At 37.5% G+C, this 24,603-nt stretch overlaps 2 protein-coding genes across 10 annotated transcripts in view; one reads left to right on the top strand and one right to left on the bottom strand.

Moving 5' to 3' along the window:
• The window catches only part of RBM25 (RNA binding motif protein 25), a 52,679-nt gene that overhangs the window by 3,108 nt on the left and 24,968 nt on the right, over positions 1-24,603 (top strand). For 4 of the 9 annotated variants that reach the window (XM_036432254.2, XM_036432218.2, XM_036432227.2 and 1 more), the window contains exons 2-9: positions 3,518-3,634; positions 3,746-3,866; positions 9,286-9,335; positions 9,506-9,526; positions 11,699-11,866; positions 17,934-17,991; positions 18,734-18,894; positions 24,227-24,412. In XM_036432254.2, coding sequence (XP_036288147.1) covers positions 3,593-3,634; positions 3,746-3,866; positions 9,286-9,335; positions 9,506-9,526; positions 11,699-11,866; positions 17,934-17,991; positions 18,734-18,894; positions 24,227-24,412 — 807 coding nt within the window. In that variant the 5' untranslated portion in view covers positions 3,518-3,592. Of the gene's footprint in view, positions 1-2,329; positions 2,395-3,517; positions 3,635-3,740; positions 3,875-9,285; positions 9,336-9,505; positions 9,527-11,698; positions 11,867-17,933; positions 17,992-18,733; positions 18,895-24,226; positions 24,413-24,603 lie in introns of those variants that run through there. The other 5 variants (XM_036432237.2, XM_045578953.1, XM_036432245.2 and 2 more) reach the window with 5 other exon arrangements.
• On the bottom strand, positions 13,143-13,625 carry LOC118715725 (60S ribosomal protein L27a-like). Its single transcript, XM_036432367.2, has one exon. It carries the CDS (start codon positions 13,608-13,610, stop codon positions 13,158-13,160), a length of 453 nt encoding a protein of 150 aa, XP_036288260.1. The 5' UTR covers positions 13,611-13,625; the 3' UTR covers positions 13,143-13,157.

Below are 24,603 nucleotides of genomic sequence, written 5' to 3'. Positions count from 1 at the left end.
AATTCAATTTGAGAAATGATATTTTGAGAGGCTTGCTTTGCTTAGGCTGGGGAGGTTATGTCCCTTGTATCTTGCCGGGTTATGTCCCTTGTATCTTGCAGAGCAGGCAGCAGTGCATGCTTCACTAATCTTTTATACTCAATGTAGAATCACTACTTGGTATATAACTATATAACTTAAAATTTGCTCTTTCAGAACTAGCAAAAATAATACTTAGAAAAGAACTGAGCACATATATATTTATAGAGTGAGTGAAGTTGTATAGGAATGTTTGCTGGGGGAGAATCTATTGGTTCATTTGCCTTTTACGATTTCAGAAATTTGGCAGTGTTTTGAAGGGGTTAGCCTCTTAAGTCTGTCCCTGGTAAAATCTTTTGTTTCTATCAGGATAAATCTGCAGAGGAGGAATGTGTATAAGCAGTAATGGCATTCTCAGGAGTGCAGGGAAAAAAGAATGGTTTGAAAGAGTAAAGTGGAAAAGAGAAGCAGAGTGCGTGCATATGTTGAGTGTAGAGAAAAATCTTACTTAGAAGTCTGTTTTTTTGGGGGGCGTGGTATACCAAATTTATTGAGATAAAATTTACATGTAATAAAATGCACCCATAATTTCAGTGAATTTTGACAAGTGCATAACCCTGGATGTTTTTGTTAATTTTTGTACTTATCAGGTTAAAATGCTTTGACTCTTATTCTAAAAGTGAAGCACTACTGTTCAAATATTTTTAAAATGCTACTTAAATTTTTTCGATGCTACTAAAAATAACCTCTCCATCTCTCTTTCCTTAAATCCCACACACATTTCCTTAGCAGTTGGCTACCTTCATAGTATATCCAGAATGTAGCAGCTTGTTACCACTTTCACTGTAACACCTATTTCAGGCCCCCGCTTGTTTCTGGATTATTACAGTCATGTTTTGCTTCGACCCTGGTTCTCCAGTCTTAACATAGTGACCAGGAATATTGTTAAAATCTAAGCCAAATAAGAAAACCTTTAAATTGAAAGGTTTTTCTTCTTTAGAGGAAAAATCAAAGTCTTTACACAGGCCTACAAAGCCCTATACTCTCTGAAGCTCTTCCCCAGTAATATTTTATAATACATTTATCTGACTTTCCTCCCATACTGTACTCCAGCTGTCGGCCTAGCTATTCCTCCTGCAAGTACTCCATGCCCACCTCTGTATTTTCTTAGTTTGCAAGATTATTGCCTCAACTTAAAAAAAAAAAAAATCCTTACCTGAGAATGTTTATTGAATTTAGAGAGTAACATCAGTTGGTTGCCTTTTGTATGTACTACTCTGACCACCAGGAATCAAACCGAAACCTTTTTGGTGTTCGGGGTGATTCTCCAAACAACTGAGCCCCCATAGCTGGAGCTATTGTCCCTAGATATTAAATAGAGCTTCCTACCTCAGCCCTATTCAAGTCTTTGTCCAAATCTCATCTTGGAGAGGTCTGACCACTCACTGTATTTAAAATAAAGCATGTCCAGGATGTAGCTCAGCGGTTGAGTGTTGACCCAGGAACTTAGAGGTCATCTGTTCAATTCCTTCAGGACACATGCCCTGGTTGCAGGCTTGATCCTCAATGTGGGGTGTGCAGGAGGCAGGTGATCAGTAATTCTCTCTCATCGATGTTTCTGTCTCTCCCTCTCCCTTCTTCTTTGAAAATCAATAAATATCTTAAAATAAAATGAAGTACTCCCTAACTCTCTTCCCAACCTCTTTCTTTCTACAAAGTAACTATCAACTTTGAATATTTATATAACTTATTATAAGAGAATTGCAATTGATCAATTATAGGTAAAATCTGATTAGCTTTGCTTATGGTTATAAAACTTTATTCTCAATTATTTTTACATGTCAAAATATATAAAAGAAATTTAAGTTGAAATAAGTGGTTGAGGCTCCCATATTAGGATGTTTGAAAGTGAATAATATTTTTTCTAGTGGTCACCAGAAATATTTGTGTTCTGAATGTCATGGAAGGGCCATTATCTTATTAAGATTGCCTCTACCTTTGAAGTTCAACTGATGAATAAGTTTTGAACAGTCTGAAGTAAAAGAAATATTTCATAGAAAAATTAGAAGTGCATAGAATGGATATATTGGCATATACTAAGATTAAACATGTCTGATGAAATTAAAAAAAAATTTTTTTTTTGTGGTTGTTAATCCTCACATGAGGATATTTTTTTCCATTTATAAATTACTGTAAGGCTAGACACTGGGTCATTGCTAGCATATGGGAGCTAACTTTACCTGGCTTTTTAATAGATTTGTTTAATGAAATCCACAGAGTTAATTTGTTTACTCATTCATTTATTCAACAGGTATTAATACCAACTGCCCTCCTAAGAAAAGTGCTGAGATAGAATATTATAATACAAGAGCTTCTGTAAGTAGGACAGTAGCTGTCTCTATTTTAAAAGGAGATATACTCTTTCTTATAGAGTATTTGTTTTTATTTTTGGGCAAAAGTATTACAAATGGATCATTTAAAAATATACATTTATAGTAAAATTAATTGGCATTTTCTCTTTTTAATTTAATTAAAAATATTTTATTGATTTTTTTACAGAGAGGGATAGAGAATTAGAAACATCGATGAGAGAGAATCATCTATCAGCTGCCTCTTGCACACCCCCTACTGGGGATGTGCTTGCAACCACGGTACATGCCCTTGACTGGAATCGAACCTGGGACCTTTCAGTCCGCAGGCCGATGCTCTTATTTATTGAGCCAAACTGGTTTCAGCCCCTTTTTAATTTATATTGATATCTACTTACTATTACTTATTTATTTAAATATATTTTTATTGATTTCAGAGAGTAAGGAAGGAGAGAAACATCAGTGATGAGAGAGAATCATTGATTGGCTGCCTCCTGCACATCCCCTACTGGGGATCGAGCCCACAACCCAGGCATGTGCCCTTGACTGGAATCGAACCCGGGACCTTTCAGTTTGTAGGCAGACATTCTATCCACTGAGCCAAACTGGATAGGGCGCTTTTTTTTTTTTTTTTTTTTTTAATCTTAGAGGAATGGGGGTGGGGGAAGAGAAGCATTGATTTGTTGTTTACTTAATGCATTCATTGGTTTCTTCTTATATGTGCCCTGACTGGGGATTGAACCCACAACCTTGGCATATTGGGACAGTGTTTTAACCAACTGAGCAACGCAGGCCAGGGCGATTCTCTGTATTTGAATGATTACTATGTGACCTGATGTTAAGATGTCCCCTACCTCCAGGTTTGTAGTTCAGTGAGACATTTTTGTACTCAAGGAACTGGCCAATACTGAATAAATACTGTGTAACTTCGTAAATTAGTTTTCAGAAAGGTGCTTATATATATTAAAAAGTGAGTATATCAGAACACTTTTAAAAAATAAGTGTTAGAAACCTTCTTGGATTCTGAGTTTGGTTTAAAAAGATTCATTGATATTTCGTATTTAATTTTGGATATTAACTGAACCTCAAAATTTTTTTCTTCCTTTATATGTATTCCCATATGATTGTAGGAGTCTATCCTGAACTTAGATCGTGTACATTTTGGGAACTTATTTTAGAAAAGATCTAAATTTTAAAAATTCTCAATGGACAGACAGAGAAAAGAGGGTCTTTGCCAACTCCTTTGGGTAAGAAAACTTTAGAATTTTGCAGATACTCTAAAAATGAAGGCCAACAAACCAGGCATATTCAATTGTAAAGTTTTCAAATAAAATGATTTCTCATGATTTCTCTTTTAGACATCTGCAGTAAGAATGTCTTTCCCCCCTCATTTGAACCGCCCTCCCATGGGAATCCCAGCACTCCCACCAGGGATTCCACCCCCACAGTTTCCTGGCTTTCCTCCACCTGTACCTCCAGGTAATTTTGTGAGTACTGTAGTTGTTTTAGCTTATACTTTAGTTTTCGCAGCATTTACTTTTAGGAAGATATGTGTGTGACTGTTAGTAGTAAAGATGTCTGTTAACAGCATTCTGGAAATTTGATGCTTCATTTTCCTATGGCAGAAGTTTTCTTATCTGACTGAGTATAAACTCATTTGCGATGTTTTTAAAAAAGTTACTTAAAAAGATAGTGGGTTCATGAGGTTCAAAATGAGAAAATATACAGTTAAAAAATTTATTACATTCCCACAAAATTATTTTTACCAGCCTCTTAGGAAAAGGGGGAAACAAAGCAGGGTTATGAGTTTTTTCTTTGTCCTTCCAGATATTTTCTAGTGCATATTGTAAGCCATGTAAGTATATATTATTTTATTCACCAGAGGGGTTTTTTAATTGATTTTTTTATAGAGAGAGGGAGAGAGAAACATTGATTTGTTGTTCCACTTATTTATGCATTCATTGGTTAATTCATGTATGTGCCCTACCCAGGAATGGAACATACAACTTTGGCGTTTAGAATGATGCTCTAACCAACCAAGGGAGATACCTGGCCAGGGCTCCGTTAGTACTTTTTCTTTTAACACAGATACAGAGTATTATTCTATACACTAGAGGCCTGGTGCATGAAATTTGTGCATGGGTGGATCCCTAGGTCAGGCCAGCCATCAGGGCTGATCAGGTTCCCCACCTCCCTGCCTCCTCCTTCCCTTGCTCCCTCAGCACCCGGCTGCTAGTGCCCCACCATGTTCTGCGCTGCCCCCTAGTGGTCAGCGCACATCATAGCAAGCAATGGAACTCCAGATCTCTTGGTTGAACTCCTGAGGGGACACTTTGCATATTAGCCTTTTATATATACACTGGAGGCCTAGTGCATGAATTTGTGCGCCCATAGGATCCCTTGGCCTGGCCTGTGGGATTGGGCCAAATCGTCTCTCTAACATCCCCTGAGGGGTCCCAGATTGTGAGAGGGTGCAGGCCAGGCCAAGGGACCCCACTGGTGCATGATGGGCACCGGGGAGAGACACAGTAAGTTGGCCAGCCAGGGAAGGATCATGGGAGGGCTCTAGGGTGTGTCTGGCCATCTCACTCAGTCCCGATTGGCCAAACTCCAGCAGCAAGCTAACCTATCAGTTGGAGTGTCTGCCCCCTGGTGGTCAGTGCACATAGCAAGTGGTTGAGTGGCCTTAGCATACAGTGGTGCCTCGCATAAAGAACGCCTCGCACAGCGAACGCTGCACACAACGAACTTCATTTCATGATTCATACAACGAACTTCGTTTCACACAACGAAGTCGCCCGAGCTTCCACGACCGCTTTGCCCGAGCTTCCACGACCGCTTTGCCCGAGCTTCCACGACTGCTTCGCCCGAGCTTCCACGATCGCTGCCGATGTATTGCATCCTTCCGCGCAGGCACTGCAGGCAGTCATTAGTCACTGCGCTTAACTTAAGCACGTATCGCGGCAATCGTTCTTCATTACGAATTAAATCACGCACGTATCACGGCAGTCGTCCTTTTAAGTTAAACTCAATATTTTTTTTATATCATGGCTTCTAAAAAAAGCAGGAAGGTGATTTCTGTTGAAATGAAACAGGAAATAATTAGAAGGAGTGAATGTGGGGTAAAACAGTGTGACCTCGTCAAAGTGTTTGGCCTCAGCAAGACCACCATTTTCACCATTTTGACAAATAAGGATGCAATCAAATCAGCCAAAGTAGCCAAAGGAGTATCAAAACTATTTCATGAAAAACATAGGTCTTCAATCCACGAGGAAATGGAGAGGCTATTAGCTATTTGGATTAAGGACAGGCAGGTGAAAGGTGACGTAACAACCCAAGATATTATCTGTCACAAAGCCAAGAGAATTTATGACGATCTAAAGAAAAACGTCCCTGGAAGTAGCAGCAATCAAGATAATGAAGAAGAATTCAAAGCCAGCAGGGGGTGGTTTTTTAGATTTAAGAAAAGGTGTGGAATCCACAGCGTTACTATGCATGGTGAGGCTGGCAGTGCTGACAAGAAAGAAGCAGAAAAGTTCTCTATTAACTTTCAAAAATGTATTAAGGATGAAGGATACTGCCCACAACAAGTGTTCAATGCCGATGAAACGGGTCTTTTCTGGAAAAGAATGCCGAGCAGAACCTTCATTACAAAAGAGGAGAAGAAATTGCCAGGACACAAAGCCATGAAGGACAGACTTACTCTTATGTTTTCGTCTAATGCCAGCGGAGACCTCAAGATCAAACCTCTATTGGTTTATCACTCTGAAAATCCAAGAATTTTCAAGAAAAATAACGTTATTAAGTCCAAACTGCCCGTCCATTGGAAGTCCAATCAAAAAGCCTGGGTGACCCAAGTTATCTTCAACGAATGGATTCTGGAAACCTTTGCTCCTGCCGTGAAGAAATTCTTGCTGGAAAAAGAACTGCCGCTCAAAGCCCTTCTGATACTTGACAATGCCCCTTCTCACCCAAAAGACCTAGAGGAAATATTGCATGAAAATTATCCTTTTATCAAGGTGCAGTATTTGCCACCAAACACCACATCCATTCTTCAGCCAATGGATCAGCAAGTTATTGCGAACTTTAAAAAACTCTACACTAGAGCCCTCTTTAATAAGGTGTTTGAAGAATGCGAGTTTGGTGGAGACAATATGACTGTCCGAAAGTTTTGGAAGGAGAAATTTGATGTCCTTATGGCAATACGACTTATACAGAAGGCCTGGGAAGAAGTGTCACAAAGGACCCTCATTTCTGCTTGGAAGATGCTTGTGCCTTCGTGGACCCAGGAAGAAGCAGTAGTTGATGACACAGAAGTGGTGAAGGACATCATCACAGTGGCCCAAAGGTTGGAATTAGAGGTAGAGGAAGAGGATGTAGAGGAGCTTATTGAGGAACACGAAGAAGAGCTGACAACTGAAGAGCTCCAAGCACTTCTGGTCCAGCAACAGGACAATGCTCAAAGGGAAGCGTCATCTGATAACGAGGAGCAACAATCAAACAATCAACCAATCCCAACTGCTGACATCAAGAACATCCTGGTCAAATGGAAAGCAGTTCAGGAGTTTACCAATGCCCACTATCCGGATTCAGCTGAAGCAAACAGGATCAACGATCTTTACTCCGATACTCTTGTCCGTTATTTCCGGCAGATGTTGGAGAAAAGAGAAAAACAAACGACTTTGGACAGGTTTTTCATGAAACCATCGGCCAAAAAGCAGGAAATGGATGAAGATGTGCAAGATTCGGTAGACTCAGTCTGTCTTAAAATTAAAAAAGTGTTTTTTTAAAAAAAAAATTATGTTTTTAGATGTATCTAAATAAAAATAATAACAAAAAATTTATCTTTTTTTATGTCATCTTAGCATATTTTATGCTACAGAACGAATTATTTTTTTGAACATGTATTGTTATGGGAAAACGCGTTTCACATATCGAACTTTTCGCATAACAAACTTGCTCCTGGAACGAATTAAGTTCGTTGTGAGGCACCACTGTATCATTAGGATATTATGCTTTGATTGGTTGAATAGATGACTGACCACTTAGCATATTGGGCTTTTATTATATAGGATAGGGTAGATACTGTTTTGCCCCCTTTTCCTTTTAATTGATTTTTAGAGAGAGTGGAAGAGAAACAACAATTGGTTGCCTCCCCTATGTATCTGCCCTGGCTGGGAATGGTGTAAGGGACAACGCTCCGACCTACTGAGCCACACAGCCAGGGCCAATTTAAAAAAATAAAATAAAATGTGTGTATATATATATATACACACACACACACACACACACACACACACACACGTATATATGTGTATATATAAGTGTGTGTGTGTGTGTGTGTGTATATATATATATATATATATATATATATATATATATATATTGATTTCAGACAAGAAAGCAGAGGGAGAGAAGTAGAAACCACGATGAGAGAGACTCAGTGATAGGCTGCCTCCTGCATGCCCCACACTAGGGATCAAGCCTGCAACCTGGGCATGTGTCCTAATTGAGAATCAAACTGTGACCTCCTAGTTCATAGGTCGATGCTTAAGTACTGTGCCATGCAGGCCAGGCCAATTTTTGCTTTTATTAAAGAACCAGGAATAACAAGATTCTTCCTAGGTTTTCAGATTAATTTATCATTTGATACCTAAAGAAAAAATTTGAAAGGATTTATTTCACTTTTTTCCCCTTAATCCTCCTCTGAGGATATTTTTCCCTTTTTTTTTTTTTAAGAGAAAGTGGGAGGGAGGTGGAGAGACAGAAACATCGATGTGAAAAAGACACATCAATTGGTTGCCTTCCACACCTGCCCCAACCCAGGGCAAGGCATGGAGCATGAAACCAAGGTATTTACCCTTGACTGGAATTGAACCCATAACCCTTCTGAATAACCACTGAGAAAAACTGGCTAGTGCTATTTTTTACTTTTATAGGATTCATTAATATTGTTAATCCATAAGTGAATCTATATTCGTGATAGGGCTGGTTTAGAGGGTATACTGAATAAAATGAACATGAATAAAAAACTATCCAGAATTTTATACTCCTTAGGTCAAAAACATGTTGTGGTAGCCTTCTTACTTTAAGAGTAGTTTATTTTGTATTTTTACATAGAGGAAGAGAGAGGGATAGAGAGTCAGAAACATCGATTAGAGAGAAGCATCAATCAGCTGCCTCCCACACCCTTCCCACTGGGGATGTGTCCGCAAACCAAGGCACATGGCCCTGACTGGAATCGAACCTGGACCCTTCAGTCTGCAGGCCAACGCTCTATCCACTGAGCCAAACCGGCTTTGGCAAGAGTAGTTTTTTGTTGTAGGTAAACTTACATAGATTGACCTGATACCACATTGCTTTTGAAAGTAAGATGTTCATCAGTATCTCATTAGTTCTCCATTTCTACTCAAATTAACTATGAGTGAGCATCTATAATAACAAAAGCATAATATGCTAATCGGACTGGTCAGCCAAATGACCTTCTGGACATCATTCTGGGTGTCCTATTGGACGAAGGCACCTCGGCGGGGGCCACAGCAGAGGCCATTAGGGGCAATCAGGAAGGGAAGACAAGTGGTTAGGGGCAACCAGGCAGGCAGGCAAAGGCAGTTAGGGGCAATGAGGCAGGGAGGCAAGCAGGCAGGTGGGCAGTTAGGAGCCAGCAGTCCTGGATTGCAAGAGGGATGTCTGACTGCCGGTTTAGGCCCGATCCTGTCCCTGAGGAGGGTCCCCAATTGTGAGAGGCTATAGCCCAGGTTGAGAGAGACACCCCCTCTCCCCCCGTTTACGAATTTCATGCACCGGGCCTCTATACTTGTATATATGGCATGTAATTGATGATAGAATACAGTCATATATAATTGTATGCTTATAACTGGCTATGCTTTTTCCGTAGGAACCCCAATGATTCCTGTACCAATGAGCATTATGGCTCCTGCACCAACTGTAAGTATAATTTTTAAGTAAGTAAATTTTTTACTTATTGTTGATTTGAGAGAGAGAGAGAGACATTGATTTGTTTTTCACTTATTTATGCATTCATTGGTTGATTTTTCTATGTGCCCTGACGGGTATCGAGCCCTCAACCTTAGCGTATTGAGACAGTGCTCTAACACCTGGGTTACCCATCCAGGGCTATAAGTATAATTAATTTTAAGGAGGAAATTAGGAGATATGTTAGTGCTTTTAAAACTAAAAAGCTTGATAAACTTACATTATTTTAAGCATTTAAAAGAATAGTAGGAAGGATGTGGTCATTCATTTCTATCACACTACTTATTTGATTAAGTAACATTTTCACTCAACTGTGCATATATGTAGTTGTTCCTAAAATTGCTCCCCAGATAGTTTTATGGTTTCTCTCTCATTCTCTAGATTCATTTACATATTAGTTCAGATTTGGCACATTGGCTTTTTCATTATTTCTTATGTCTTGGTTTCTAGAGATAGAAGAATGATATTACATATATGATCTCTTAAAAGAATGTAAGAATTATTTTAGCAGAAATGTAAGTTATAAAATGAAATTTGTGTTAAATATAGTTGTATTCTTTTTCTCCTACCTACCTAATATTTAGCTTTTTCCGAGCTATTTTTTTTCCTGTGTCTCCTAGTATGATATCTTCAAGCTTTGTAGTTTTACTGAAGCCTTTCCTCTGGGCAAGTGTTTCATTATTTAGTCTTAAGTCTTGAATCTTAATTCTTCACATTCATCAAAGCTTCTGTACACTTTTAAAATATATATATATATATATATATATATATATATATATATATATATATAATTGATTTTTTACAGAGAGGAAGGGAGAGAGATAGAGAGCTAGAAACTTCGATGAGAGAGAAACATTGACCAGCCACCTCCCGCACACCCCCTACTGAGGATGTGGCCACAACCAATGTACATGCCCTTGACCGGAATCAAACCCGGGACCTTTCATTCCGCAGACTGACGCTCTACCACTGAGCCAAACAGGTTTCGGCATTCTGTACACTCTTAAGCATCTTAATTAAGAAAGTTAATATTATTACAAATTAATAAATAATAACCCTCTTAACTGTTATTTAACCAGATATTTCTTAGAGTTCATTGGTAGAATATCAGTATTCATTTGGAATTCCACTATGAGAGAGGCTTGATATTACTTTCAACTGATTTTCTATTTGTGGTTTTGAAAAGGGAGGGGAGTGGTGTTATTTATGTTAAAAGGGAGATGTGAAGTAGGTGGACAAATAGGAATCTGCTGTGAAGATAGGTTTTGCATACTAAGGGGGAGTCCAGCTTTTTTTTTTTTTTTCTTTCTTTTTTCAATATATTTTATTGATTTTTTACAGAGAGGAAAGGAGAGAGATAGAGAGCCAGAAACATCGATGAGAGAGAAACATCGACCAGCTGCCTCTTGCACACCTCCTACTGGGGATGTGCCCGCAGCCAAGGTACATGCCCTTGACTGGAATCGAACCCGGGAGCTTTCAGTCCACAGACCGATGCTTTACCACTGAGCCAAACCGGTTTTGGTGGGGAGTCCAGTTTTTCTTGCATTAGACACCAATGTTTGGTCATTTTGGAAAACTTCCACATGATAGGTACTCTTACTTTCTTACATTTCAGTCTAGAAAAGACAGCATTTGGATTTTGGAGCAGCTCTCCCAGTTCACCAGTATTTATTCAATGGTTATTGTGGGTGCTTTGCTAAATTCACTTCCAGATAAAATTATAACTATTTCTTCCTTTGGGAAGTTGAAAGTTAAAGGGATAATAAGCTAGGAATTCAAGAAAGTGATAAAGGGTACATTCTAAGTGTGGAGGAGTGCTATGGGAGTATTTAAATATTTTATAAGAGGACTAGCAGGGATAATTGAAACTTTTATACTAGTACAGAGTAAAGTTGTGAAGAAACTTGTGGATGTAGTTGATAATTTTAAAAGATTTAGGGTGCCTAAACAAACAAAGTTTCCAAGTTATTTTTGCTTTTCCAAGTGTTTAAAGGTAATTTAAGAATGGGACTTTTCTTGTCATGAATGTTTATATTAATGAAAAATGCAGTGAGCTTTAGATTAAGTATGTAGACCTTTTAATGTGCTACATAGAGGATGGTGCAAAAGTAGGTTTACAGTTATTAAGTGCATGAAACAGCTTATTCTGGTATTATTTATTAATAGTATTTTCCATACAAACTACTGTAAACCTACTTTTGCCCTACCCTGTATTTACTAATTTAACATTGGTGATTTTAGCCTAATGTTACATTAAACATGATAGGAAGTTTAATTGCCAGATCAAATTTTATTGCCTTTCTTAATTCTAGGTCTTAGTACCCACTGTGTCCATGGTTGGAAAGCATTTGGGAGCAAGAAAGGATCATCCAGGCTTAAAAGTAAAGGAAAATGATGAAAATTGTGGTCCTACTACTACTGTTTTTGTCGGCAACATTTCTGAGAAAGCCTCAGACATGCTCATAAGACAGCTTCTTGCTGTAAGTTAAACTGTTTTTCATTTAAAGGATTTATTTGTTACAAATTTTAAACAAAAAGCAGAAAGAGGATTCTGAATTTCTCTGGAAACTTAGGATCTTCTCTTTTTTGCTGTAGTCTTCATGAAATTTCACCATCGTCCTTGCTGGCTGTGTTTCTTCACTGTGCTGGGTACCATGTACAATATATTTCTCATAAGTGTTATTTTTTTTTTGCTAGTGTCATACCGTTTATTTTTCTGTTCTATAACTCTTTTTTAAAAATATATATTTTATTGATTTTTTACAGAGAGGAAAGGAAAGGGATAGAGAGCTAGAAACATCAATGAGAGAGAAACATCGACCAGCTGCCTCCTGCACAGCCCCCCTGGGGATGTGCCCGCAACCAAGATACATGCCCTTGACCGGAATCGAACCCGGGATCTTCTAGTCCGCAGGCCGATGCTCTGTCCACTGAGCCAAACCGGTTCTGGCTATGTTGAAAATTTTTAATCCAGCAGTAAAGCTGAACAAATAATACAGAGATTATCCTGTACAATAATACCAGAATAAGCTGTTTCATGCACTTACAACTGTAAACCTATTTTTGCACCATATTGCCACATTTATAATATATTGCCACATTTATTCTTTATATATACACACGCCACATACTTTTTTTTTTTTGAGTAATTTGAAAGTAAGTTGTGATAAGACATACACACGCCACATACTTTTTTTTTGAGTAATTTGAAAGTAAGTTGTGATAAGACATCTCACCTCTGAATATTTCTTGTGTTACCTAAGACCAAAGACATTCTCCTATATGATCACAAAATCATTATTGCACTTAAGAAATTTAAGGATGACACAGTATTGTTAACTAATATATGTAGATATTTTTTCTTTTTAAAATATATTTTATTGCCGAAACTGGTTTGGCTCAGTGGATAGAGTGTCAGCCTGTGGACTGAAGGGTCCTGGGTTCGATTTCCGTCAAGGGCATGTACCTTGGTTGCAGGCACATCCCCATTGGGGGATGTGCAGGAGACAGCTGATCTACGTTCTCTCTCATTAATGTTTCTGGCTCTCAGTCTCTCTCCCTTCTCTGTAAAAAATCAATAAAATATATATTTTATTGATTTCAGAGATGAAGGGAAAGGGAAAGAGAGATAGAAACATCAGTGATGAGAGAATCATCTATTTGCTGCCTCCTGCACGCCCCCACTGGGGATCAAGCCACACCCGGGCATGTGCTCTTTTTTTTTTTTTTAAGGTACTTGGACATTTTAAAGGAACTTCCCTCCACGTAGCTTCAAGCTACCAGGACACAGGCCCCACCAACACCCTTAATCTTCTCCTCGGCTCTTCTGCTGAATAACTTGGCCTTCACAGTGACAGGCTGCTTTAGGAGCTTTCCCTTCCCCAGAACTTTGTAGTAGCCCGATCGCACCACATCAATAATAGGAGCAACTCCAGTCTTGCTTTTGGCAGCATTTACCCGCATCTGCTCACTGACCAGGGTCCACAGTTTATCAAGGTTGACAGTTGGGCAGAAGCTCTGGTTCCTCTTTAAGTGGAAATGCCTCATACCAACTTTCCCAAAGTAACCTGGGTGATATTTGTCAAAGTTGATCCTGTGATGATGCAAGCCACCAGCATTACCGCGGCCCCCCTGGTGCTTCCTGTGCTTGCCGATGCGGCCGTGGCTGTGGCCGTGGCTCACCTGGCCCTGAAGTTTTCGGGTCTTCCTGAGTCTGGATGGCATGTCGGTGGCCGGGCTGCAAGAGCCCGGGCATGTGCTCCTGACTGGAATCGAACCTGGGATCCTTCAGTCCATAAGCCTATCCAATGAGCCAAGCCAGCTAGGGTTTTTTTTTTTTTTTTTTTTTTTAATAAGTTTTATTTTTATTTATTTGTTAATCCTTACCTGAGGATATTTTTCAGTTGATTTTTAGGGAGAGTAAGAGGGAAAGTAAGAGAATCATCTATGTGGGAGAAACACATTGAACGATTGGTTGCCTCCTGCAACCAAGGTATGTGCCCTCAACTGTAATCAAATCTGAGATCCTAGCCAAACTGGCTAGGACTAGATCTTTTCAGTTTTTAAAATTTAACTTCCTTTATAATTCCCAAAGTACCATGTTTTTGTTTTTGACCTATGATTCAGTCAAGGATTATACATCACATTTATTTATTTATTTTTATCTTAAAAAATATACTTTATTCATTTTTACAGAGAGGAAGGGAGAGAGCTAGAGAGCTAGAAACAACTATCAGCTGCCTCCTGCACACCCCCTCTTGGGGATGTGCCTGCAACCAAAGTACATGCCCCTGACTGGAATCGAACCTGGGACTCTTCAGTCTGCAGGCCAATGCTCTATCATCCACTGAGCCAAACTGATCAGTGCTGTACATCACATTTAATTGTCATAACTTGTTTGACAGCTTCTTTAATAAAAAATAGTTCCCTTCTCCCCACCTTTTTTTTTAGTTTGCTTATATTTTGTTTATATTATTGATTTCAAGAAAGAAAAGGAGAGGAGAGAGAGAAACATCAATGACGAGAGAGAAACATTGGCTGCCTCCTGTGCAGGTCTCCTGCTGGGGATTGAGTCCACAACTCAGGCACCTGCCCTTGATTGTAATCAGACCTGGGACTCTTCAGTCTGCAGGCTGACATGGTCTACTGACCCAAACCAGCTATGGCTCATTGATGTTTTTGAAGAGTTTGTTGTTTATTGTGTTTTGTTTTTTTTTTTTTTTTTTTAAGGACGTGCCAATTTGAATTTGAGTGATTGTTTACTCACACACACACACACTCTTTAATTTAATTGATTTTAGAGAGAGAGAGAAACATCAATTTGTTGTTTTACTTATTTATGCATTCATTGGTTGATTCTTGTATGTGTCCTGAGCAGGGATTGAACTTGAAACCTTGGTATCTTGGGATAACACACTAACTAATCAAGCTATCCAGAAAGGGCACTATTTTTACTTCCGTATCCCTTCACAATTTGCTTTTTTCACTTAACATGTAGCTCTGTTTACTTTCAACTTCTATATGTTATTATATTCTTGAAATATACCGTAAATTGTCAATTTTCTACTGATGGTCATATGGATTAGTCCCGTTTTTTTTTTGTTTTGTGATATAATTGGTAATATCACATCTTCAGAGGTGAACCTCAATAAATTTATATGTTTTCTTTTAGAAGTGGAATTTCTGTGGTAGAGCATGCTTATCTTCAGTTTAATAAGATGATTCCAATTTTTCCAAAAGTGGAACATTGTGAAGACATTTTTATTTTATTTTTTAAAATATATTGATTTTTTTACAGGAGAGAGATAGTCAGAAACATCAATGAGAATCATCGATCAGCTGCCTCTTGCACACCCCCTACTGGGGATGTACCCGCAACCAAGATACATGCCCTTGACCGGAATCCAACCTGGGACCTTTCAGTCCGCAGGCCAACGCTCTATCCACTGAGCCAAACCGGTTCCGGATCATTGGTGGTTTCTTATATGTGCACTGGCTGGAGATGGAACCTGCAACCTTAGCATATTTGGATGGTGCGCTACCCAACTGAGCTACATGGACAGGCCACTCCCCTCCCACCCCCTCACCCCCCGTTTTGTTGACCTGTAGATCTACGTGACTTTATAGAAACACTAGCCTTTCTTTTTACCAGTATCTGCATCTGTAGACACTTGGAGTTATAGCTTTCTTTGCTCTATAGCACATGTGTCAAACACAAGGCCCGCGGGCCAAATCCGTCCCGCCAGGCCTTGCAGTGTGGCCCGCACCGCGCTGTCATCACTGCACTTCGCTGCGTTTCCATCACAATGACAGTTTATGACTGTTCAGTAAAGCATTCGGCCCGAGATTTAGGCTGGATTTTAGATTTTGGCCCCTTCTCTGATTGAGTTCGACACCCCTACTATAGGATGAGTTACCATCCATTTTGTTTGTTCAAAATTTTGTTGAATTTTGTTGCTGTTTCTCATGCTATGTTAGACTAAGTGTTTTTAACTTTTGTATTATTTTAAAATCAATAAAGAGAAAGAAATATTATTTGATTATCATTTTAGTGGTTTCTCTGAAGAAACCACTAAAAAAATTATTTGTAGAAAATAATTCTGTCAAAGCTAAATTTATATTCAGCTTTGACAATTATTTTGTACAAATAATTTTTTTAACATCTTGATTTTTAATTAGAAATAATGTTTTAAAATTAAAAGGAAAAAAGTTGTAATGAAGTCCCACCCTTCACACAACCTGCCCCTTAGAATTTTGGAATATTTCTGATATTTTATGAAAATTCACTTTTTTCATAATTAAAATCTTACCATATATCTGCAATTTCATGTCCCATGTTTTGCATTCCATATCAAGCACTTTCGCATGTTACTAAAACTTTTTAATATATACATGTATTTTATCGGGTCTAGTAATAATTAATGTCGTTTTTCAACATTCGTTTAAAATCTTGCTTGGCGTTGACTTGTATTGACATAACCTTCAAACACGTGGTATCTACAGAACGTGTGAAGTGCAATTAACAAGTTTTGCTTGAAAAAGTTGGTGTTCGGTTTGGTTTTTGTTGCAAAACTAGGGCTAAGAAGATGGCGGATGAAGAGCATATTTGGCACTGCATGCTTTATGAGTTCCAATTAGGAAGAAAAGCAAGTGAGGCTGCAAAAAACATCTGTAGTGCTCTTGGTCAAGATGCAGTTAGCACCAGAAAATGCCAGTGTGTGTTTGAGAAATTTCGCGAGGGAAATTTTTCATTAGATGACAAGAGTGGTCGAGGCCGTGTGTCCAATTTTGATCAAGAAGCTCTTCAAGCTCTTTTGGTGCAAAATCCTCAAATTACCCAACAAGAGCTGGCGACAACTTTAAATTGTTCATAAATAACAATTTCCAATCAATTGCGTGCACTTGGCAAAGTCCAAAAGTTTGGAAAATGGGTTCCTCATGAGTTGACCGACAACAACCGTAATCAAAGAGTCACAATTTGCAGTTCGCTCCTCTCTCGTCAAAACCGTTTGCCGTTTTTAGAGCAAATTGTTACTGGAGATGAAGAGTGGGTGCTGTATGTTAATTTGAAAAGGCGGCCTCAATGGTTGGACAAAAATGAGGCTCCACAGCCCACGCCAAAACCTGACTTGCATGCGAAAAAAGTGATGTGTGTTTGGTGGAATTTTAAAGGAATTCTTCATTATGAACTTTTACCATCTAACCAAACCATTACAAGTGCAGAGTATAGTGCCCAATTGGAAACATTAGCCCAAGCTTTAAGAGAAAAAGAACCCGAGCTGATTAATCGGAAGGGCGTAATTCTTCACCACGATAATGCACGACCGCATACTGCAAGAATCGCTGAAAAACTGTGCCAGTTGGAATGGGAAGTTCTCCCTCAACTTGCATATTCTCCTGATATTGCCCCTTCCGATTACCATTTGTTTCGTTCTTTGCAAAACTTTCTTCTTGGAAAAAAATTTAATAATGAAGACTGCCTCAAAAATGCATTGACCGAATTTTTTGCATCAAAATCACAAGAATTTTACAACAGAGGGATTAAAATGCTTCCTGAGCGTTGGGCACAAGTAGTAGAAAACAACGGCAACTATATTGTTGATTAAATTTTGTTGTATTGTTTAAATAAATTTGATTTTAAAAAGTATTCGAAAACGACATTAATTATTACTAGACCTAATAAAATGAAATCTTTGTGGATTTAATTGAATTTACTATATTTTTAACTATTATAATTTGGGCATTGATATATATATATATATATATTTGTAGGATAAATAATGCTGTAAAATTTCTAATTTATTAAACAAGTTTCTGTAAATAAAAATCAGTAAGAATTTATACTTTTCTCTGAAATAATTTGTTATATATTTCTTTCATATAGATTTGTAGGAACTGAGAGAATTTTAAGAAACTTAGTTACTAATAAGATATTTTTCTTTTTTGCTTCTATTTTTTTCTTAGTTGTAATTCAGTTGTGCTAATATTTGCATTATAAGTTAATTTTGTTAAGTGGTAACAATGTTTTGTTTTGTTTTCCTTTTTAAGAAATGTGGCTTGGTTTTAAGCTGGAAGAGAGTACAAGGTGCATCTGGAAAACTTCAAGGTAGGTACATTTTTCTTATTTCGATCATTAAGTAATTACTGGCTTCTTTCATCGCACTTTTTACATATAGTAATTTCAGATGTTTTTAGGATGTATGGTTCTAGAAATGTATGGTAAAATTTAGTGTTTTAAGTTCACTCAGAATAGTTTATGATTATGTCATTAACTATAATACATAAGTACTTGGATTTATTTGTTAAATTTTACTTCTAATTTTCAGGTTACTCTTTAAATTTAATTTTGTTTTGATATCTGATATAAAGGCATGTAGTAATAGTAAGACTAGTTATTAAAATGAAAGATACAGAAAAAATTAGATGAATATAATCACATAAGAGATTGTTACTTTTATAGTTTTAACTTCTCAGAAAAATGTTGTATTTATGTTAAAGCAGCCTGCTCTCATTTATAGCTGTTAAGAAGTCTGGATAGAATGAGTTCATGACATAATTAACAATCGTGAAATGTGCTGATTTCGTTAACTATTTTATCAGCACTTCTAATAAGTAGTAATTTGCCTGATTAGAATTTTTCTTTTCCCCTGTTTTTGTTTTTATTTTTTCCGTTAAGGGTGCAAAAGTGAAACCCTTGTCAAAGGAAATTGAAGGAAAGGGCAGAGTGACAACATGAATATTCCTTGTATTACAATATTTGGTCTATTAATGATTTTGACTTTCCATAAATACTCTTCATCTTTCATTATTATAGTGATATTTTACTAATTCTTTATGTCTATTGCTAGCCTTTGGATTCTGTGAGTATAAGGAGCCTGAATCTACCCTCCGTGCACTCAGGTTATTGCATGACCTGCAGATTGGAGAGAAGAAACTACTTGTTAAAGTTGATGCAAAGACAAAGGCACAACTGGATGAATGGAAAGCAAAGAAGAAAGCTTCTAATGGGGTGTGTTTTCTATAGTGTTAATCTTCTCTCAGCCAAATATACTCTTTAGTGCAAATACGTATTATAAGTGCATCTAATATGGGGCTTTACAATCCCATCGTGCCTGTGAATACTAACATGTAGGAGGGTATTTTATAGTTTATAGTTATTTTAAGTCTTTTATCTACCCATTGTGGGTGGATGACTATTGATTTGCTTGTTCCAGGTTGGGATGAAGGTAGTAAGGGAGGCTGGACAAGGTTAACTTGCCAGAGAAAACATTGGTACAGACTATTCCAAACAGAGCTAATTCATTAAGGCAGCTTTGTAAGTAAGTACAAAATATATTTCAATCTACACAACTTTTATTAGTTGCTCTCTCTTAGGAGTACACAGGTTCTAAAATACTGAAAATAAGTCGTATTGTTTTCCTCAGGTGGATGACTATATAAAGCATAAAGCTAACCTAAAGAAAAGGAATTTTTATTATTGTAATTTATGCATTATCTCAACAAAGCAAAAAATAGTTAAAATCTGAGTATGTTTATTATTCCTTCCTACTTCCTTTTGGCACCTCAAGCAGACCAGATCCACTATAGATTTATTATTATCTTTCTGTTTCTACAAAAACAAAACAGCGGTTTGCTCTCTTCAAACTTTTATTACCTTTTAAAACAGAAATAGCTTTCTTGTATATTCTTTGTAAAAAAGATTAATCAATTAAAGCAAACTATAAAAATGAAATTATCACCCATATAATCCCATCACCTTTGGTAACAATTGTAGACATTTTGTTTCGTTTTTAAAAATTTTTAAAATATATATTTTATTGATTTTTTACAGAGAGGAAGAGAGAGGGATAGAGTCAGAAACATCGATGAGAATCATCGATCAGCTGCCTCTTGCACACCCCCTACTGGGGATGTGCCCGCAGCCAAGGTGCATGCCCTTGACCAGAATCGAACCCGGGACCTTTCAGTCTGCAGGCCGACGCTCTATCCAGTGAGCCAAACCGGTTTTGGCTGACTATATTTCTAAAACATAATTATAATTATGTCTACTCCCCGCTCATCCATCCTTAATGGTTTTGAATTTCTTAGTGTTCCCCATTCATTCCCTTTCATTCAGTCATGTATCCATAAAAACTTATTTGTGCTTTGCTGACATCTCAAGTCCTTGTTGCCCCTTCACATAGTGTAATTAAAATGTTACTTGCTTCATCATATCTAACCCTTGATTCTTCTCGGGCAGAATTAAATTCTCTTTCTATATCAAACAGGTTTGTTATTCTGTTAAAGTAAGTCTGCTTTGTAGTATATGTTGTTTGTTCTTTCTCTCTCACTGCCTCTTATACCCAGTTTCTTTCTCCTGTCCTCCGTTCTCTGATTACAAGATAGAAAGGGCAGTAAGTTCACAGAGTGTGTCCTTTTATCTTGTACTTCCCCAAAATCTAGTACTGTATAATGTCTTGGCCCTAGCAAAAACGGAATAAGCATTTATTGAATTAAAAAATGCACAATTTTTTGTGTGATACATTTAATTTGTAAATACATTAGCCAGAGCAAACAGAATTTTAATTTTTATATATCTTCAAGAATGAAAATAAAGCCACCTCCAATAAGCAATTTTTTTTCAGATGAATTGAAATTTTAAAAAATTAATAGGCATGACTCTTATGTACACTTGGAATGGTTCCCAAGTGTTTGAAGTCAAAAGACAAAGTACATTATTTTTTCTGAAATGCCAATTTTTCTCAATAATGTGAATTTTAAAAGTGTCAAGCAGCTGTCAGAAAAAAAACTTTAAGTAACTTAGGCAAGTATAACTATACTGTGGAGTAGATTGTAGATTTGTCATGATTTTCTAAGATAAAAAATGAGAGGTTACTTGTTTTTACTCCTTTATTGATTTGTTGAAAAAACTTAGAAAATAGTGGCTTAAAGTGAATGATAGGAGAATAAGTCTTAGAGAAACTTGTATGTTACTTTATTCAGGCATTTTTATAACTCCCAGGCAGAAAGGATAAACACAGTTGGGTAGTTCTCTTTGACTAAAACAAAACAAAACAAAACACCATAAGCTTGTCTAGAAAGAGATTTTTCTGACCCAGGATTTTAACAGGATTCTGTGTCTTGTCTAATGGCTTGATTGAAAGTTTTCATTTAGATTCTCCCCCCCCACCCCCAATTTGTATAAGCAATTCTTTCACTTTTAGTAAAAATAGTTCATTTTGCTGATCTATTTCATGTCCTGTTGCTTTTTGGCTGTTCAGCAATAGAAGTAGAGCTATCTGCTTGAATGTCACAATTAGTGGTGGTTAACATTCAAGAATCAATTTTTTAAAATTTATTATATATTTTTAAAATATATATTTTATTGATTTTTTTTTACAGAGAGGAAGGGAGAGGGTAGAGAGCTAGATACATCGATGAGAGAGAAACATCAACCAGCTGCCTCCTGCACACCCCCTATTGGGGATGTGCCTGTAACCAATGTACATGCCCTTTACCAGAATCGAACCTGGGACCTTTCAGTCCACAGACTTGACACTCTATCTACTGAGCCAAACCGGTTTCAGCAAGAATGAATTTTGAGAAGTGTTGAAAGTACAGATATCTCTGGGAGGAGACCCTTATATTACACTTTAATAGATGTTATAGGTAGGAACATCTTCACATCTTTGCCTGTTAATTAGTTTGGCCAAATCTACATTTCCTCAAAAGAAAGAGCTCTGCATTTGCTTAAGTCCCCAAAGAAGTTCTTGTTTCGGATTCTAGAAGTCAGTGCCAAAGAAGCCTAGTAGAGCTGTTTTCCAACTTTACAACCAGTAGCTTTACTATTGAAGTTCCTAGTTTTTCTGAAAAGTGCTAATTTTGTTACTTTTTTTCCACACTTCTCCACCATTTTAAGTTTTAAGAAGAGAGGAATTAAGAGTAACGAGAAATTACCCAATGTTTTGAGGCAGTTTCTAAATTTTGTGGTTTGAACTAGATTAATTCCTTAACTGGGAGATTTGAAATAAAACCTAGAAACGATAGTAATAGTACCACAATAGAAGACAATAATTTTTTCATATCAACATAAGTAACAATCTAAACTTCTCTAAAATATAATGAAGTTTTACAAATAGTTGCTTTTTATTTTTTATTTTTATTATTTTATTTTTTTAAAATATATTTTATTGATTTTTGTACAGAGAGGAAGGGAGAGAGATAGAGAGTTAGAAACACCGATGATAGAGATTCATCAATCAGTTGCCTCTTGCATACCCTCTACTGTGGATGTGCCTACAACCAAGGAACATGCCCTTCATGACCGGCATCAAACCAGGGACCCTTAAGTCCACAGGCCAACGCTCTATCCACTGAGCAAAACCAATTAGGGTTAGTTGCTTATTTTTGAAGATTACAACATAAGTTTTGTGTTTTTATAAATGTTACATGTGCAAGTCATGGGAATAAAGACTGGTGCAGTATTTAGAGTTGATATTTTTCTTAGTATGTATATGATTTAAAAATATATATTTTTAAAATTGATTTTTAGAGTGAGGAAACGGGAAGGATAGAGAGAGAAAAACATTGATGTTATAAGAACATCATCAATTGGCTACCTCCTGCACACTCCACAATGGGGATCGATCCTGCAACCCGGGCATGTGTCCTGGCTGGGAATTGACCTCTTGGTGTCTGGGTTGAGGCTTTACTGCTGAGCCACATCAACTGGGCAATATATGATTTTTATAAGTGGTATTTCCACATTATAGATAATTTAGAGAGCAGAGGTGGAGGGAAAGAAACCACTGTTTCACCTCTGACCTATCTGATGCTTGCATTTAATTGTATAAAACTGTCTAGTGTGTTTTGTTCCTTTCACCTGTGCTTTTTAAAAAAAATATATATTTTTTTGATTTTTCACAGAGAGGAAGAGAGAGGGATAGAGAGTTAGAAACATCGATGAGAGAGAATCATTGATCAGCTGCCTCTTGCACACCCCCTACTGGGGATGTGCCCACAACCAAGGTACATGCCCTTGACTGGAATTGAACCTGGGACCTTTTAGTCTGCAGGCCGACGCTCTATCCACTGAGCCAAACTGGTCCCAGCTCACCTGTGCTTTCTTATTTTAAATAGTAGCTAGCATAGTGTACATAAATTATATTTTGCTTTTTTCACATAATGTATTTTTCGGACCATAAGACGCACCGGACCATAAGACGCACCAGTTTTTAGAGAAGAGAAATGAAGAAAAAAAGATTCTGAAACAAATAGTGTCCTAAAATATTTTATGTGCATTAAAACCCAACATCACAGTCATAAACACATGTAATCAACCCTGTAAAGTAAACAGCAGCATTTAGAACCATTTTAGAGCCGGGCAAGCACGCAGAGACCACACAGAGCCGGGCAAGTAAAAAAACTTTTTTTAAAAAGTATATGTGTAGGCTATATTTGGACCATAAGATGCAGGGACTTTTCCCCCCACTTCTGGAGGGAAAAAAGTGCGTCTTATGGTCCAAAAAATACGGTAATTAAATTTTCAACTGTTGAGTTATTAAATATTCTTAGTTTGTGCAAGTATTGAGCAAGACAGTCTGAAAAATTGGGGAAACTTGGCAGATGTTTTGTGCATTATGTTAGTCCTATGATTTTATCTTCCTGTAGCTGAGTAGGAGTTAAAATATTAGCTACCGCTGAAACCAGTTTGGCTCAGTGGATAGAGCATTGGTTTGCGGACTGAAGGGTCTCAGGTTCGATTTCAGTCAAGGGCATGTACATTGGTTGTGGGCACATCCCCAGTGGGGGGTGTGCAGGAGGCAGCTGGTCGATGTTTCTCTCTCATTGACATTTCTGGCACTCTGTCCCTCTCACTTCCTCTCTGTGGAAAATCAATAAAATATATGCTACCAAGGGAGAAAGGGAAAGAAATGAAAGTTTATTTTATAAAACGAAGAGCAAAATCAAGTCTGCATTTAGTAGAACCCCAGAGATGTGTTTTGTTTTTTTTAAATTAAAGATTATTTGTTTTTATTTCACAGAGGGAAAGGGAGAGTGGGAGACATCAATGATGACAGATAATTATCTATCTGCTGCCTCCTGCATGCCCCCAACTGGGGATCGAGCCTACAACTAGGCATGTGCCCTGACCAGGAATCATACTAGTAGCATCCTGGTTTATGGGTCAACGTTCAACCATTGAGCCACACCTCCTAGGCAAACTATATAAATTTTTTAGAAGAAAACATGTTTGTTTTGAGTACTAACCCTTAGAATGTTTTTCATTTTTCTTGGTTGATTCTTCCCACCCCACCCCACCCCACCTTTTGACTTTGCCTTGTTTTCTGTTTTGTTTTAAGACTGCCAGGCCAGAAACTGTCACTAATGATGACGAAGAAGCCTTAGATGAAGAAACTAAGAGAAGAGATCTGATGATCAAAGGGGCTATTGAAATTTTAATACGTGAATACTCCAGTGAGCTCAATGCCCCTTCACAAGAATCTGACTCTCACCCCAGGAAGAAGAAGAAGGAAAAGAAGGAGGACGTATGTGTTACTGAATTCTGACAACAGTCATTTCTACAGTTTACTTTTTATGATGCCACTCTTGTGCTTTCAGTACATTTTAACTATTGAGAGGAAAATAGAAGAATGACTAACATTTACAATAATTGTACTGTTAAGCCTAATTTGACATGTTCTACCAATTAACTCCTCATAATTTTGCCAAAACATTT

Source organism: Pipistrellus kuhlii, unplaced genomic scaffold (assembly GCF_014108245.1).
Source record: "Pipistrellus kuhlii isolate mPipKuh1 unplaced genomic scaffold, mPipKuh1.p scaffold_m20_p_1, whole genome shotgun sequence".
Classification (NCBI taxonomy): Eukaryota; Metazoa; Chordata; class Mammalia; order Chiroptera; family Vespertilionidae; genus Pipistrellus; species Pipistrellus kuhlii.
The sequence above is the reverse complement of the archived record's forward strand: the minus strand, read 5'-3'. Positions and strand labels throughout refer to the sequence as shown.